Source organism: Hippocampus zosterae, chromosome 11 (assembly GCF_025434085.1).
Source record: "Hippocampus zosterae strain Florida chromosome 11, ASM2543408v3, whole genome shotgun sequence".
NCBI classification, from domain to species: Eukaryota; Metazoa; Chordata; class Actinopteri; order Syngnathiformes; family Syngnathidae; genus Hippocampus; species Hippocampus zosterae.
The window spans coordinates 21,796,426-21,813,301 of record NC_067461.1 but is presented as its reverse complement, the minus strand read 5'-3'; the positions used below and the strand labels follow the sequence as shown (position 1 = coordinate 21,813,301).

The 16,876-nt window shown below is 41.3% G+C and overlaps 2 protein-coding genes across 3 annotated transcripts in view; one reads left to right on the top strand and one right to left on the bottom strand.

Moving 5' to 3' along the window:
- si:dkey-191g9.5 (rap1 GTPase-GDP dissociation stimulator 1) overlaps positions 1-16,876 on the top strand; it is a 214,079-nt gene that overhangs the window by 107,656 nt on the left and 89,547 nt on the right. The window lies entirely within an intron of this gene.
- Positions 130-16,876, bottom strand: part of cdk1 (cyclin-dependent kinase 1) — an 18,674-nt gene continuing 1,927 nt past the window's right edge. Inside the window, exons 4-8 of the mRNA XM_052081158.1 lie at positions 11,414-11,537; positions 9,368-9,538; positions 4,613-4,776; positions 1,257-1,398; positions 130-367 (exon numbers count right to left, since the gene is read on the bottom strand). Of these exons, the coding sequence (XP_051937118.1) occupies positions 251-367; positions 1,257-1,398; positions 4,613-4,776; positions 9,368-9,538; positions 11,414-11,537 (718 nt within the window). The 3' untranslated portion in view covers positions 130-250. The remainder of the gene's footprint in view (positions 368-1,256; positions 1,399-4,612; positions 4,777-9,367; positions 9,539-11,413; positions 11,538-16,876) is intronic.

Here is a 16,876-nt window from a genome sequence, read left to right as displayed (position 1 = left end):
CAGCGTTGCTCATTACAATCCAGAATCATGATTTTGGTCCAAAAATGATAGATTGTTCAGACAGAGGTGAAATTATTGAATTTATCCACCAACCACAAACATATCAGAACTTTACATTGGGCTAACAGGTTCTGTGAGACGACAGGATGTATTGCTTTATTGAAAAGAATGATGACAAACACTTGTAAAAGGTTCAGCACTGTCACACAAAAGTATTTACAGATTAAATATTCACTGGGGTTCTGAGCCATTAGATTTTGTTGATGTTGGCTGATGGTAGGGTTGACTTGTCCAAATCATCAAAATAACAATGAGTCAAGGCCTCACGTGTTGAGATCCGTTTGGGAGGATTGTAGGCCAACATTTTCTGTAAATGAGAAGAGAAAATGTTACCCGTCTGTGGCGGGCGCACGCACCCCCGGCCTGAAAGCCACATTGACTTTATTGCTTTCTGAAAGAGTCAACTGCTTTGGGATGATTGATCTTATAAACGCATCGATGTATTGATCACATAATACAGTCGAGCTACATGTAATTTGTAATTTCCCCACTGCGGGACAAATAAAGGATATCTTATCAGCTGACTGCATGCAAATGCAATTTAGGGGAAATGTTGACAAAGCTTCATTACGTCATGGACCCAATTATAGTACATATAGTAGAGTACATCATAAACGTTTTTTTTATAACTTTAAAAAAGTTATTATGAGATTACATTTCAAAGTACGATAGGAGACATTGAAACTCACATTCTAATAGTAACAACAAACATTCCTCCGCTGAAATACAGTATCTCTTAAATCTCAGCTTCTTAAATTCAACTTTTTGCCCTGGTACACCCAATTTGATTCGATTCTCTGTCTCGGACTGGCTGGACTCTGGATGTTGCGTCAAGAGATCAGGACTGATCTGCTGTTCTTCAACTTCATCAATATAAAAGGGAGAAGCATTTGGGGGAAACAACAGAGTCCTTCATGTATTACACCCCACCACGCTTGTGACCATGACTGCAAATGTTTGGTGTTGTGACAGGAGCACATCGGAGTTATTTGTGAATTCACAAGATACACAGGTGTGTGTTACCCTCTAGAAATTACGGTATCTCTTACTGCTTAACACATTCAGACAAAGCAAACTATTTTGTTCAATTTCTCTGGGGACATTTAATTCATCTCTGAATAAGCCAAATGAATTTAGACTATATATAGAGTTTTGGAAAATAGCCCCTGATAACATGTACAAATGAATAACCTTACTTTCAATAGGTCCAGACCATTCTTGTCCAGGTTTTTCACCATGGAGGCAAGGTTGCCAGGCTTCCATTTTGGAAAAGTGCTTTTGTAGTCAGGTAGGCTTTCCACATCAGGCCAAACAACATTATCTGGCGTTCCCAAAGTCCTGAAAACAAACAAACAAAAAACACCAATAGACAAGAGGTATTAAAAGGAAATTTGAAATTGAAACAACCAACCGCACTTGAAAATTAGTCGATCAATTATTTTCATAAAATGCATGCTTAAGACTAGAGGCCACTAATGATTATTTTAATAATCAAATTCACTTGTCGATTATTTCGGCTACGTTCACACTGTAGGCAAACATGATGTAAATCATATTTTTTCTGCTCGTGATTTTTTTCTCAAAGTCTGATCGGCTTAATTCAAAAGAAATTTCAAATCCAACCTTTGCCGCCTCATAGATCAGATATGTATCAATTTTTTTGCAATACGGCCACAGTCTAAATCATAGGTGTCAAACTCAGGTCCTGGAGAGCCGCTGCCCTGCATGTTTTCCAAGTCTCCTTGTTGCAACACACCTGATTCAAATGATCAGGTTCAATGTCAGGCGTCTGAAGAGCTTGCTGATGATCTGATAATTTGAATCAGGTGTGTTGCAACAGGGAGACTTGGAAAACATGCAGCACAGCGGCCCTCCAGGACCTGAGTTTGACACCTATGGTCTAAATCAGAGGTGAGCAAACTCCGGCCCGCGGGCCGGATCCGGCCCGCCAAAGGTTGGTACACAATTAAGGTTTGATGTCAATGACTGCATTCATTTCATTTGGACTTGTAATGACAGGCATTTAAACGCCAGGTGGCACAGTTACTTGTAGTTGCAGAGCATAGGGAGGAAGGTGGAGACATACGGAAGCCCACAGTTGCGTCAAGTCAAGCGAATCCCGTTTGGTACGACGGAATAATGTACTCTTAAAGTCTGAAAAACGTGCCAAAAAATGCAAAATACTGCTTTTTAAATAAAGAAATCCAATTAATATTATGGCGAATTTAGTTCACCCTTTTGATCCGGCCCTCCATAATATTTTCTGTTTCTCATGTGGCCCTATGCAAAATACAATTGCCCACCCCTTGTCTAAATGGACAGGTCACGTACATGCGACTTATAAGCCATATTAGTTAATGCTGCGCGGGTAGGGGAAACAGGCTTCTTGGGAGGGAGATTGACAACTGTCTGTGAATCTGTAAACTTGTTTCAAATAACAGTTGACTTTATATTTGACTTTAATTTAATCCCACTTGAAACATGGATAACATTTGTGGTGATTGTTCACAAACAAGGTAGACTAGGGTGCATGTAATGCAGTCTGAACATAACTGTCGATTTTTCTGTGAATTGGATTTTTTTTAATCATTAAAATTTCCATCATTTATTCAAAGGTTGGACATTATTTCAAATTAACAGTGAAGAAAAATGAATTATGCCTGGTTTGGACGATGAGATCGGAAAATAGGCAAATATGTTTATCATTGTTTTCCTAAGTAATAGCAAATCTTTTATGTTGTTCAGAATTTTTACAAATTTATAAAAATTTAGATTTAGCACAAAAAAGGAGAAAATTTGATTTGTTTAAAACCATTCTTACATTTCGCCTGCTTGCAAACAAAAATGCTAATGGATCTGGGGAGGAGTGTTCCAAACAGGGGTTTATGGTGCCGATATTAATTACATGTAAATCTATAAATGCAATGTACATCTTGCAGGTGCTACACGTGCCGCCAATTTTTCATAACTATCGGTCAAACTTAGTGGGACGGGGCTCTGTTAAACCTCTGTAGGGGCGCTACAGATCCTTTTTTGGTACTTGTGTATGGCAATTTTAATTTTTTTCACCAGGCCCAACGCGTGTGCGTTTGGCGAGTGCGCGCTCATCTTTAGTCCCTCAAAAATGCAATTCATTGCGGAGAATAATAATTTCTACAAAAACAAATAATTTTGAGATTAATGACATTACATCAGTCGCTGCTGTAGCCCTCATAAAAAGGTGTCGCAGGAAAAGAATAAAAGTGCTTCAAGTAATATTTAGGAATAGTAAATATTCAACCAGATTTCAAGTGTGGTTTCTCTACTTTAACACTGAGTGGCAACCATGCAAAGACGTGCATGATTTGAACATTGAGAAGAAATCATGACATTGCGCTCTGCTACGCTTAAAAAGTGAACGTGAATAAGTACATAAATACAAGGCTGATTGTTGAGACTCCTATAGCGACCAAACTTGAATGTCTGGTACAAGGCCAGACAGCTACTCCCACCCATTGTGAAACTCTGAGAGGTTTCCAACAGCGAAACGTAGCGTAACAAAGATGGTAATGCGCCAAAGAAGGTAAAAGCAAGGCATGTGCATTGAAACTAAGCCATAGCTCAATTCTCAACTGATTTTCATGACTTTTTTGTTAACACCAAACCCTGTGCTATCAATATACAGCATGGATCCTTGATTGTTTTGTTTGTGACGCTGTGGAACGTGGCAATACTCTCCATGCCTACACAGAATGTGAATGGCAAAACATAATTTAGGAGATTATACACATTTATCTACTGTATATTTACTGTTGCATTAATTTAGTTGTTTGAAATAAATTGACATTACACAATTTGATTTGTACCGACTGTGTGCCGTAATCTCTCTGCATGAGATTTGATGAAATTAATGAAATGTTTTAAAGATATTTCTTATGTAAATAAAGGACATTATGAAGGAAGGTATGAAAGAAACAATTTCTCAAAATCAGCCATTTTCGTTAATTACATTCACTTTGACAACTTTGAGGCCTGAACAGGGACAATCAGAGTGGGATAAATCCAATTATCCACCTTCCGTGAATACAAGCACACCACATTTCATATCAACCCACTTGGTTCCCAGAGTACATTGTGTGGGGAAATATATTTAAAATATAAGGGTGTTAATCCTACTCTCATACATCTGTGTTACCATTAGTTGAATGTGTGCGGTCATATTTGTTACACTTTTTTTAAATTTAAATTTAGGTTTCAATCTGCTTTGATTTAAGCAGTTCTGATGAAAGCTAAATTATACATAGAAACATTTACATTTTGCATTACAAACTTGTGTTATTTAAAAAGGAACACAGTTAAGTAAATTTCTCTGTAACAGGATCTGACTTTCTTTGCAGTATCTGCAAATGGGTAGACAACAAAAATAAGACCATGAACAATTGACCACTTCGGGTAACCATTGACCATTAAAAGCTTTGATTGGCGATCACACACTTTTTCACAAAAATCGGCCAATCGCGATCGGCGGCAGATCCCTTGCTCTGGGTGGAGCTTCGCATTTCAAACAAACTACCTGAAGATTCTGAAGAGCTGGTCTATTTCAGAGTCTCCTTGGAACAGTGGCTTCTTTGTGGCAAGCTCAGCAAAAATGGTGGCAGCGCTCCAAACGTCAACAGGAGTTGAATATCGGGGGGAACCCAGGAGAACCTCGGGAGCCCGATACCAAAGGGTTACAACCTGGAAAGATATCAGGCTGCATTTATCTCAGAGGACATTTGAGAGGATTTGTGTTACTTGAAGTCAATTTGAGGTAGAATAATTTTTTTGGAGGAGGCATAACAAAAATTTACATTCTTATGCATATGGATGATTCCCACGTGTGCCTGCCCACCCATGAAGTGTAAAATTACACAAACGAGTAACTTTTCTTGTGTATTAATTGCTGAAACTACGATGAGGAGACATTCTGCAAACATGCCTTTTTGCTGATATGTTGATGATAGCGCAAAACATGGTGCCAGAGAGTTCTAGATGGCACTCAAGGACAACACGAGCAGGCAGTGTGAAGGAATACTGATTTTTAAAGACTGTTACTAAGTATTCAATTGTTTTAAGTTATCATGGTTACGTTTCTTAATGTACCATATTTTATGGACAATTAGTCAAGGTTTTTTTTATATAATTTGATTGGGGGGGGGTGACTTTTACTCTGGAGCGAATTACATGTGTGTGAAATTATTAATATTATTATGTATTATATATATTAAATATATATTTTTTTCTTTCACCTTTCTTCTTTCAACATACATTCTTGCTGCTGGAGGCTGTAAATGTCCCCACAGTGTGGGACGAATAAAAGATATCTTATCTCATCTTATGTCATTTCACATAAAACCGCAGGAGGGCGCTCCAAGCCTGTATTGATAAAGCGACCATGAGTCTTCCGTGAACGTAGCAGGCACTTCAGTTCCTTGTTTATGCGTCATGGAACGTTAGCATATCATACACTTACTCAGCCTGTTGTTCTCTTTTATTTGATTTTAAATTGCCTTTCAAGATGACATGTCTGCCCCTCCGTGAGTCGTCACCTTACCGTGGTGGAGGGGTTTGTGTGTTCCAATGATCCTAGAAGCTAAGTTGTCTGGGGCTTTATGCCCCTGGCAGGGTCACCCATGGCAAACAGGTTCTAGGTGAGGGGTCAGACAAAGCACGGCTCAAAAGACCCCTTATGATGAGTAAAATTAATGGATCTCAGTTTCCCTTGCCCGGACGCGGGTCACCGGGGCCCCCCTCTGGAGCCAGGCCTGGAGGTGGGGCTCGTTGGCAGGCGCCTGGTGGCCGGGCTTACACCCATGGGTCCCGGCCGGGCACAGCCCGAAGAGGCAACGTGGGTCCCCCTTCCCATGGGCTCACCACCCATGAGAGGGGCCAAAGGGGTCGGGTGCAATGTGAGCTGGGCGGCAGCCAAAGGCGGGGACCCTGGCGGTCCGATCCTCGGCTGCAGAAGCTAGCTCTTGGGACATGGAATGTCACCTCTCTGGCAGGGAAGGAGCCCGAGCTGGTATGTGAGGCAGAGAATTTCCGACTGGATATAGTCGGACTTGCCTCCACACACAGCCTGGGTTCCGGTACCAGTTCTCTCGAGAGGGGTTGGACTCTCTTCCACTCTGGAGTTGCTCACGGTGAGAGGCGCAGAGCAGGTGTGGGCATACTCATTGCCGCCCGGCTCAGTGCCTGTACATTGGGGTTCACACCGGTAGACGAGAGGGTTGCCTCCCTCCGCCTTCGGGTGGGTGGACGGGTCCTGACTGTTGTTTGTGCATATGCACCAAACAGCAGCTCAGCATACCCACCCTTTTTGGAGTCCTTGGAGGGTGTGCTGGAGAGTACTCCTACTGGGGACTCCATTGTTCTGCTGGGGGACTTCAATGCTCACGTGGGCAATGACAGTGATACCTGGAGGGGCGTGATTGGGAGGAACGGCCCCCCCGATCTGAACCCGAGTGGTGTTTCGTTATTGGACTTCTGTGCTCGTCACGGATTGTCCATAACGAACACCTTGTTCAAACATAAGGGTGTCCATATGTGCACTTGGCACCAGGACACCCTAGGCCGCAGTTCGATGATCGACTTTGTAGTTGTATCATCGGAGTTGCGGCCGCATGTTCTGGACACTCGTGTGAAGAGAGGGGCGGAGCTGTCAACTGTTCACCACCTCGTGGTGAGTAGGCTCCGATGGTGGGGGAAGATGCCGGTCCGTCCTGGCAGACCCAAACGTACAGTGAGGGTTTGTTGGGAGCGTCTGGCGGAATCCCCTGTCAGAAGGAGTTTCAACTCCCACCTCCAACAGAGCTTTTCCCATGTTCCGGGGGAGGTGGGGGACATTGAGTCCGAGTGGACCATGTTCCGTGCCTCTATTGTAGAGGCGGCCAATCTGAGTTGTGGCCGTAAGGTGGTTGGTGCCTGTCGTGGCGGCAATCCCCGTACTCGCTGGTGGACACCAGCAGTAAGGGATGCCGTCAAGCTGAAGAAGGAGTCCTATCGAGCCTTTATGGCCTGTGGTACCCCAGAGGCAGCTGACGGGTATCGACAGGCCAAGCGGAACACAGCTTCGGTGGTCGCCGAGGCAAAAACCCGTGCGTGGGAGGAGTTCGGTGAGGCCATGGAAGCCGACTTCCGGACGGCTTCGAGGAAATTCTGGTCCACCATCCGACGTCTCAGGAGGGGGAAGCAGTGCACCACTAACACTGTGTACAGTGGGGATGGGGCGCTGCTGACTTCGACTCGGGACGTTGTGAACCGGTGGGCAGAGTACTTCGAAGACCTCCTCAACTCCACCAACACGCCTTCCTTGGAGGAAGCAGAGCCTGGGGACTCTGAGGTGGGCTCTCCTATCTCTGTGGCTGAAGTCACCGATGTGGTTAAAAAGCTCCTCGGTGGCAAGGCCCCAGGGGTGGATGAGATCCGCCCGGAGTTCCTCAAGGCTCTGGATGTTGTGGGGCTGTCCTGGTTGACACGCCTCTGCAACATCGCGTGGTCAACAGGGAGAGTGCCTCTGGATTGGCAGACCGGGGTGGTAGTCCCTCTTTTTAAAAAGGGGGACCGGAGGGTGTGTTCCAACTACAGAGGGATCACACTCCTCAGCCTCCCTGGTAAGGTCTATTCAGGGGTGCTGGAGAGGAGGGTCCGTCAGGAAGTCGAGCCTCAGATTGAGGAGGAGCAGTGTGGTTTTCGTCCCGGCCGTGGAACAGTGGACCAACTCTACACCCTTAGCAGGGTCCTTGAGGGTATGTGGGAATTCGCCCAACCAGTCTACATGTGTTTTGTGGACTTGGAGAAGGCGTTTGACCGTGTCCCTCGGGGAGTTCTGTGGGGGGTGCTTCGTGGGTATGGGGTACCGAACCCCCTGATACGGGCTGTTCGGTCACTATACCACCGATGTCAGAGTTTGGTTCGCATTGCCGGCAGTAAGTCGGAATCGTTTCCAGTGGGGGTAGGACTCCGCCAAGGCTGCCCTTTGTCGCCGATTCTGTTCATAACCTTTATGGACAGAATTTCTAGGCGCAGCCGAAGCGTTGAGGGGGTCCGTTTTGGGGGCCTCAGTATTACATCCCTGCTTTTTGCAGATGATGTGGTGCTGTTGGCTCCTTCAAACGGGGCTCTCCAACTCTCACTGGAGGGTTTCGCAACCGAGTGTGAAGCGGTTGGGATGAAAATCAGCACCTCCAAATCTGAAACCATGGTCCTCAGTCGGAAAAGGGTGGAGTGCCCCCTCCGGGTCGGGGAGGAGATCTTACCCCAAGTGGAGGAGTTCAAGTATCTTGGGGTCTTGTTCACGAGTGGGGGCAGAAGGGAGCGGGAGATCGACAGGCGGATCGGTGCAGCGTCTGCTGTGATGCGGACGTTGTATCGGTCTGTCGTGGTGAAGAAGGAGCTGAGCCAAAGGACAAAGCTCTCAATTTACCGGTCGATCTACGTCCCAACCCTCACCTATGGTCACGAGCTATGGGTCATGACCGAAAGAACGAGATCCCGGATACAAGCGGCCGAAATGAGTTTTCTCCGCAGGGTGTCCGGGCTCTCCCTTAGAGATAAGGTGAGAAGCTCGGTCATCCGGGAGGGGCTCGGAGTCGAGCCGCTTCTCCTCCACATCGAGAGGAGCCAGATGAGGTGGCTTGGGCATCTGATTCGGATGCCTCCTGAGCGCCTCCCCGGTGAGGTGTTCCGGTCATGTCCCACCGGGAGGAGACCCCGAGGAAGACCCAGGACACGCTGGAGAGACTATGTCACCCAGCTTGCCTGGGAACGACTCGGGATCCCCCGGGGAGAGCTGGAAGAAGTAGCTAGGGAGAGGGAAGTCTGGGCTTTCCTGCTAAAGCTGTTGCCCCCGCGACCCGGCCCCGGATAAGCGGTAGATGATGGATGGATGGATGGATGGATGGATGACATGTCTGTTCTTGGTGTTGGATTTTATCAAATAAATTTCCCCCAAAAATCTGACTTCTACTCCATTGCAATTTATACTCTGGAGTGACTTTTAATCCAGAAAATGCTGCACTAAATATTCTCCATTAGACTTAAAATTAATAATAAAATTACATTTAAAATCAGTGGATTTCAAGAAAAAACATTTAGGATTTGCATTTTTAATACTTTGATAATATTTTCGCTCAGTTATCACACCATCAGAAACTAATATCAGTGCATCCCGAGCCACTATCTGTATTTTGCGATTGTCCTGTTCCATCTCGTTTACTCCTGTCATTCAATGTGCTGCTGGCTTTGAATAATTATTGTCAGAGCAGTGTAAACTGAAATGGCGTCTTACCTCATGGGTATAGACCCTGACAGGAACACCAAAGGCGCGAGCCAGTCCAAAGTCAGCCAGTTTGATGACTCCCTTGTTGTCAATCAAAAGGTTCTGGGGCTTCAGGTCCCGATGGAGGACTCGCCGACAATGACAGAAATATATGCCCTCTAAGATCTGGTAGAGGTAGCTCTAAAGAGGCAATGACAAGAAGAATATAAAAATTTAAGGTGTTTGATGTTATTAACATGTATGAACAATGGCACGAAGAAATACAGTATACAAGCTTACTGATAAGAACACTCAACTTGTTGTCAAGTAATATAATCTGCAGTGATATCTAATCACTTTGTCATGAAAGATCATGAAGTGTGCCATGCGAAATTAGCCAATTTCAATTAATTGTTTTTTCAAGATCTGGCAGTACTTTATCATTTTTCCCCAACTAAATAGGCCAAGATTTACCACAAAGTAAGCACAAGTGTAAATCGAGGGTGTCAAAAATAATAAATGAATCGCCAACTAATTAATTTTCAAAAGAAATGAGTTATTGTTTAACTTAAAATTGCACTGTGTGGGAGATGTGCTAACCAATCAATCATCCACCATGCGACCTCCATTCAACTATTTTTTAAATAATGTAATTAAATACCAATTATGTGGATTCGGTGTAAAATGTATGTTTTTTGAGCTACAGCTATGGATTATTTTAAGTACCGGTAATCAATTAATCAGTTAAGTTTTTACAAAATTTATTAATCACATTTCAAAAATATTAAATTTAGATCTAGTTACTATTCTAAAACAGAATATTGCTTCAAAAAAACATAACAGGCAATTAAATGTTTTTTTCTTCTTTCTTCTTTCTACAGGAGGCTGTAAATTTCCCCAGTGTGGGACAAATAAAGGATATCTTAAACAAATTATGATTCAGTTACTATGTTGGTCTGTAACATGTCAGAAAATAAGTCCTCTATGGATTAAACACAAAGACGAACCCACAAATCCACTATTTATCAAATTAAATACGATGAAATTTTATGACCTGGTTGACTTTAAAATCGCCCAATTAATGTACAAAGCACACAATAATCTGCTCTGCCAAAACATTTAAACGTTTTTCGAAATTCGAGAAAGCGGCTATGATTTAAGAGGTACCAACTTATTCAAAAAACTCAAAACGAGAACAAACATCAAGCAAAGAAGTGTATCTATCAAAGGTGTTAATCTGTGGAATAATTTCGAAACGGACCTGAAAATGAGTAAATCGCTTGCCGAGTTCAAAAATAAATTCAAAAAAATAGCACAAATAACCTACATCAATCAGAGTTAAAATGATAAATTCTAAACATTAAATATAATGATAAATCAGAACTAAGTTACAATACAATACAATACATGCTGATTGATAAATAGAGAAAGGTATTGGAATATCCATTATGAATACAAGAGAAAATTGACACAATAGTGCCAGGGTGTGTATGTATAAAATCCCGAAACAAACCAAAAGTCGTAAAAATATTACGGTTGTGGGTAAAGTATGAGCATTCATTGAGACTTTTCTTTTCTGATTGATATAAAAATGATTTATTAGATATAAACACCTAACACGGGGTAGGACTAGATAAGTCCTTTACTTCTTCCTACGCCCTTGAACATAATAACTGTGTTGAATGATGACTGATTTCTCTTTCCTTTTTACCATATTTTCTGTCAAATTATTACTGTATATGTTTTATGTTCAACAAACAAACCAAACTGAAACTACACATTAACATAGAGCAGTGGTTCTTAACAGTTTTTACTGTTTGCAGCATTGTTTCTTCTTAGGATGTCTTCCAAATAAAAGTGAAAGTATGTGAAAAAATATGTTTTTCATAGTATCCTTCGCTGAATTGAAAAAGCAAACAAAGTAAATCATGAATAATTAATCGAATCGGGCCTTATGAATTGAATGCATTTTGGAAATCTGAATCTATATCCAGTTCTCGATTTTTCAAATGTCAGAAACTCGCCTTGACTCATTGAACAATGGAAATTACTGACCAATTCAAAGGGTCATGGTACCTTGACGAGCATCGGTTCCATGTACTGGCCAGAAGGGATGGAGTCCAGGTATTTCTTGAGGTCCATGGACAGGAACTCGAAGATAAGATAGAGGCGAGACTCCTGCATCAGGACATCTAAGAGTCTGTATAATGAAACACCCTTTTCAATAACACTATGTGATTGTGCACAAACCTACATAATGTACATTTACAATTGCTTTTACAGGATTTACATGTCAAAATTTTCTTGAAAAGTATGGAGACCTAAAATGGACCAACTGAACCACACAGGTCATGACTTGATTGTGTTAGAAATAAACAAATAAATAACATGTTAAAACATTGCTTTCTATGTTTTTGAAGATTAATTGGGAAATTACTTAAAACGGGCTCAAACAAAAACTCAGCGAGAACAACTGTTGTGCTATAGGCTGGGCTTATTTGGCGGTTATGCTAAAGTGTACGTTGACAATGCTCATCAGTATATCGAAAGTGGCAACTGCACTTAATGAAATTGAACTCAAGAGCTTGATCTCATTATTTGCTTTGTGCTGTGAGCCAAAATCTGAGGTACAAACAAGCTTCAGAAATACCATCGATATAGTGAAGTGAAACAAATAAATATACGCTGTATCAAATATGAAAAAATATATAAAATAAAATTTGAATGCTTGATAGGTACCTATATAATATATATATATATATATATATATATATATATAACACAAATCTTCATTGACAGATATGTTGAAATGTAATATTTGACATATTTTAACAGCATTGGAAAGTGTTAAGAATGTTTGTCCTCCTATAGAAACTATATATCATCAAACCTCGGTTTTTGACCAATTCTGTTTTCAACCAAAAATTTCGAGTTTTTTTATACCTCGGAAGACGAACACATTTCGGTTCTCGGACAAACTGAGCGCACTTGAATGCACCACTTGACTCCTCTCACTTTCCTTACACGAGGAAATGATGCTTCCTCGGGTAGACGAGGAAGTTATGCTTCCCCGTGTCGCTTTCCACTATGAGCAGACGTGTTAAATAAACTTTTTTTTTTAAGAGCGTGGTTTCGGTTTTCGAACAGCCTTCTGGAACGGATTATGGACGAAAACCTAGGCATGACTGTACAAACAAAAATTATATTTTCACGACCCCATCTTTTTCCATTTTCAAACTTGTTAAAAAGCTCCAGGGAGCCACTAGGCGGCGCTAAAGAGAAGTCTGCGGCTCTGGAACGTGTGTTGCTGACCCCGCTGTAGGGCATAAATACTTCAGGAAAAGAAGAAATGGCCAAGTGAAAGACAGAGATGCTGGATCTAAAAATTAACTATATGTGGATTAGAAACATTCGCCAGGGACATTTGCTTTTCTTATATCATTTAAGGAAGGTGTTGGATTTATTATTGTTTAGTAATCATACATTCACGTATTATTCGGTTGATTCTCGTGTCGTCATTTTATGCTCGCAATGAAGAATGCTTCTGCCTGTCAGTATAGTTTGATTTTGCTTGCAAAGAAGAACGCTTATGCTTGTTTATGTTCGTTTTTGTATCATGTTGTGATAGTTACGCGGCTCACACGGCAGCGATTTCTTTTTTTTTAGGGGGGACTTGCTGACTAACAGCAACATGATAACGTTTTGGGTTCAGTTCACTTCTGTTTTATATGCGGCAACAAATTGGGCAGTGAACCCAAACTTCTTTTTTGTGTCATGGATTATTTCACGCATTGGCAGGGGGAATGGTGTCTCTGGTTCGGAAACATGATACAACCTATGGTTTTAACCAATGTTGGAATACGGTACATTTTGAACTACATCTCCATTTCAGATAATGTAGATGGTTTTCGTTGAATTAATGAGGGGGTTTGGTTGAGGCTTTTCCAAAATGGGTCGAAAATTGATAAAATGGAATGCATGTTTCACATTTTATTTGAGACACTATTGCTCCTGCCATCCACAATCTGCAGGATTGGTAGCAAGTCTGAAAGTATATGGTTAAAATTCGATTAAAGAAATTGAATTGAAATTGAATTGACTTATATGTTAATATTACGAGAATGGTGTTTTCTTCTTTGTTCGAAATATTGTTTGGGAGACTATATATATTATTGATAATTTCTACAAAATTGTGAACGAGGAAATTAAGCTGATTCGGTTGACAATATGTGAGAATGTTTAGAAAAAAATGAATTGAGATTGCTGTAGGACGATTGTGCTTTTCCACAGCAGGTTCCAGCGGACATGGCTCCGATTCGAAACATGAAAAACAAACATTGTGTTTCTTTGAAGTGTTGATGACCACACCGTTTGATGGACATTGTAAAAGGTCATCTCGACAGAAACATCCACTGAGGAAGGTGAGCGAAGTCCGGTGACGCGATGGGCACAGTATTTTAGTTACTGGGAACATCAAACGACCGGCGGAAGAAGTTTCAAGACACCTTTGCACTCATTTAGGGTGTGTTTCTGTCGACATGCTAGAATATCAGTGGTGGCATGTCATTTCCTGTTATATGATCACACTAACACATGATCGACTGTTCTCCTTTTTTATATGGTATTTGTGCTCTCCTTTAGCACATGTGAATGGGGGTGTATTTTTTTAATAAACTACATTTTGCGAATAGATCTAGACCAGGGGTGTCAAACTCATCTTTGAGGCCGCTTTGGGGTTACACCTTCCTTCGGTGGGCCGGTACGACGGTGAAATTTGATTAAATGGTTATATTTTATTAATTGTATATGGATGAATTGTGCCAATTCTGAAGCCAGTCATATTTTGTTCGATTATTGTTTGGTTGAGTGTTTTAACAGGTAACAAAATTATCACAAAATCTCGACATTATTCATATAGAATTTGGGCATTTCGGTACAGATTTTAGCAGGGTTTATGGCATTTGATGCGCGTCAATTGCTTTCACGGGCCACATAAGTACATGGGGTTTCGACTTTGACACCTGTGATCTAGATGATCTGGGGAAGGGAAATGACGAAACACATTGCGGCACAAATTGTTGTATACTTTTTTGTTTTGGTGGCAAAAGTATTTTATTTATAATCGATCTAGTCGATCTCATTATGAAAATAAAAAATAAAAATTGAGAAGTGAACACACCATGAGTGGTAGAAAAGAGCACAACTTTTTTATTTGGGTTTGTTTTGGAGATTGAAGTGATTTGTGTACTGTGCTCCTGTGGTGATGTTGCTCGGCTGAAATTGAATTTATAACCGTTTTTTGATTTATTTCTAGTTCAAATGGTGCATTGATTTGGTCGTAATGGTTCAGATATGGACTTTAAATACATTTCTTAGGTGATTTTATGCGTTTACGATCTTTTCTTAGGTTTCTACCGACTGCTGTCAGGCTGCTGAATAAAAAATAAAATGATGTGAAAAACAATTGTAAATAGCACAGCCACCTATCTATATTTATATTGCACTTAATTGAATGGTGTACATTGAAACTGTAACATTTATTTTGTGAATGCAAACACTTTGTTTTTCGTCTTTCTACCCACAATCTTGCTGCTGTAGACTGTAAATTTCCCCAGTGTGGGACAAATAAATAAAGGATAGCTTATATTTAGACTTATAGTATTGACATTGCTTGACGTCCTCATTGCAACCCCAAGGCGATGCACTGTGTAATCTACTATCAATTTGACCAAAGAACCTACCACAGGTCATTGTTAGTTCTACCGACAGTTCACATTTGTATTACTACACCTTGTGATTAATGTTTTATTCATAAACTTACCATGTTTACAACTAGTAACTTATAGAATAACTAAGACTGTTTCATATCTATTAGCCATTAGATATAATGACTAACTTCAGGTGCTTGACTCGGAATCGTGCCTCCCGTCGTATTTCTCTTTCGTGTTTTGTGAATACATCACACGTGAGCTGAGTGATAAGCCCTTCTTCGGATGATTCGAATGAAAAATCTGACTGGAATTCCCAGTTCTTAAATCTCATAAGTAATACACCTTTCTTTTGTTTTTTGCCGCCATCTCACGGAGTCATCCGCGCGCTTTCTCAGCGTGCAGACTAAAATAGCAACCCGAATGCGCACATAACGTTATCCGTTTGGCCCCCCACCACGGGAAAAAAAAAAACACGAGCGGAGATGAGAAGAAAAACACTCACACACTACACCACATACACACATACAGGCACAGTAAAATCTCGATCACACAGGAGCGATTTGATCTAGTGAGCGGTGATTTGTATGGGAAACGATTTTTCGGTACCGTACAAATGATCCCACAGAAACAACACACTACCGGAAACGACCGTTGCCGTGAAATCCTCAGGCCTGAGATCCTTTCAACGAAAAACACATTGGCTAATGATGCACTGTTTATTAATCAGTTATTTTCATCCAATTCAACTACAGTTTTAAACTTTCAGCTGCCGGGCAATTAAAAAACAGAGGGTGCTTTGGGGAAAAATCTCAAAGTCGGCATTTTTGACCACCTGATCTGTTTTTGTCAATGACTCAAAACAAATCTCTGCAACATATGATTTTGTAAACATGCATGTGTCTATCGAGAGAGAGAGAGACACACAGAGAGAAAATCTGATTCAAGTGTTATGTCTACAGTATGTCAAAGTCATTCATTGGTTGATTATGGCATACCAATAATAGGAAACGTGCCATTTTCTGTTAAAAAAATAAATGAATCACATTTTCATTTAAAAGATGAATTTGCTACAAATTTCTCTCGATCATTTTTTTTAAATAATGTTTTGCTCGCACTTTCACCAGTGGGTGCTTTCCCATTTGTATGTCTGATAAAAATCACAATATCACCACATACATAGTCTGGTTACAAACCACAAGGAAGAACACGCATCTTTCTGCTCCTGTATGGCAAGTGTTTCCAACAACACTACCTTGAGCAGTTTCCCTTTTTTAAGGGCCATTCTGATTGTTTAGCACTTTATTTACGTCTTCGGGAAAAGTTCAATGTGTCTGTCAGCGCGGCACAAGTTTCTGCATTTATTCAAGGTGGCCACTTCTGGCACCTGTGATTGGAATAATGTATTGGATGTAGGTGGAACTGACACTCGTGAAATGTGGGGACAGCTATATGACGGAATTACACCGACATCAACTGTTCATTCTCAATTAAAAATGATGCTACATTTTAATAAATAAAATACAAACTTTAAACAGATTTTATTTTAACTTGACAAAAATGAAATTATTTTTGAACGTCGCAAAGACAACAGCAACATGTGATTGGATGATGATGAATGTTGAGGTGTAACTACCGCCTACATACACAGCAGCTTCTGCCTTCAGCCGCGAAGGGATATTAGTCTTTAGATCACAGTAAGGGTGTCGACCTCACAGTGCGGAGGTACAGGGTTCAATTCTAGCTCCGGCCTCCCTGTGTGGAGTTTACATGTTCTCCCCGGGCCTGCATGGGTTTTCTCCAGGTATTCCGGTTTCCTCCCACATTCCAA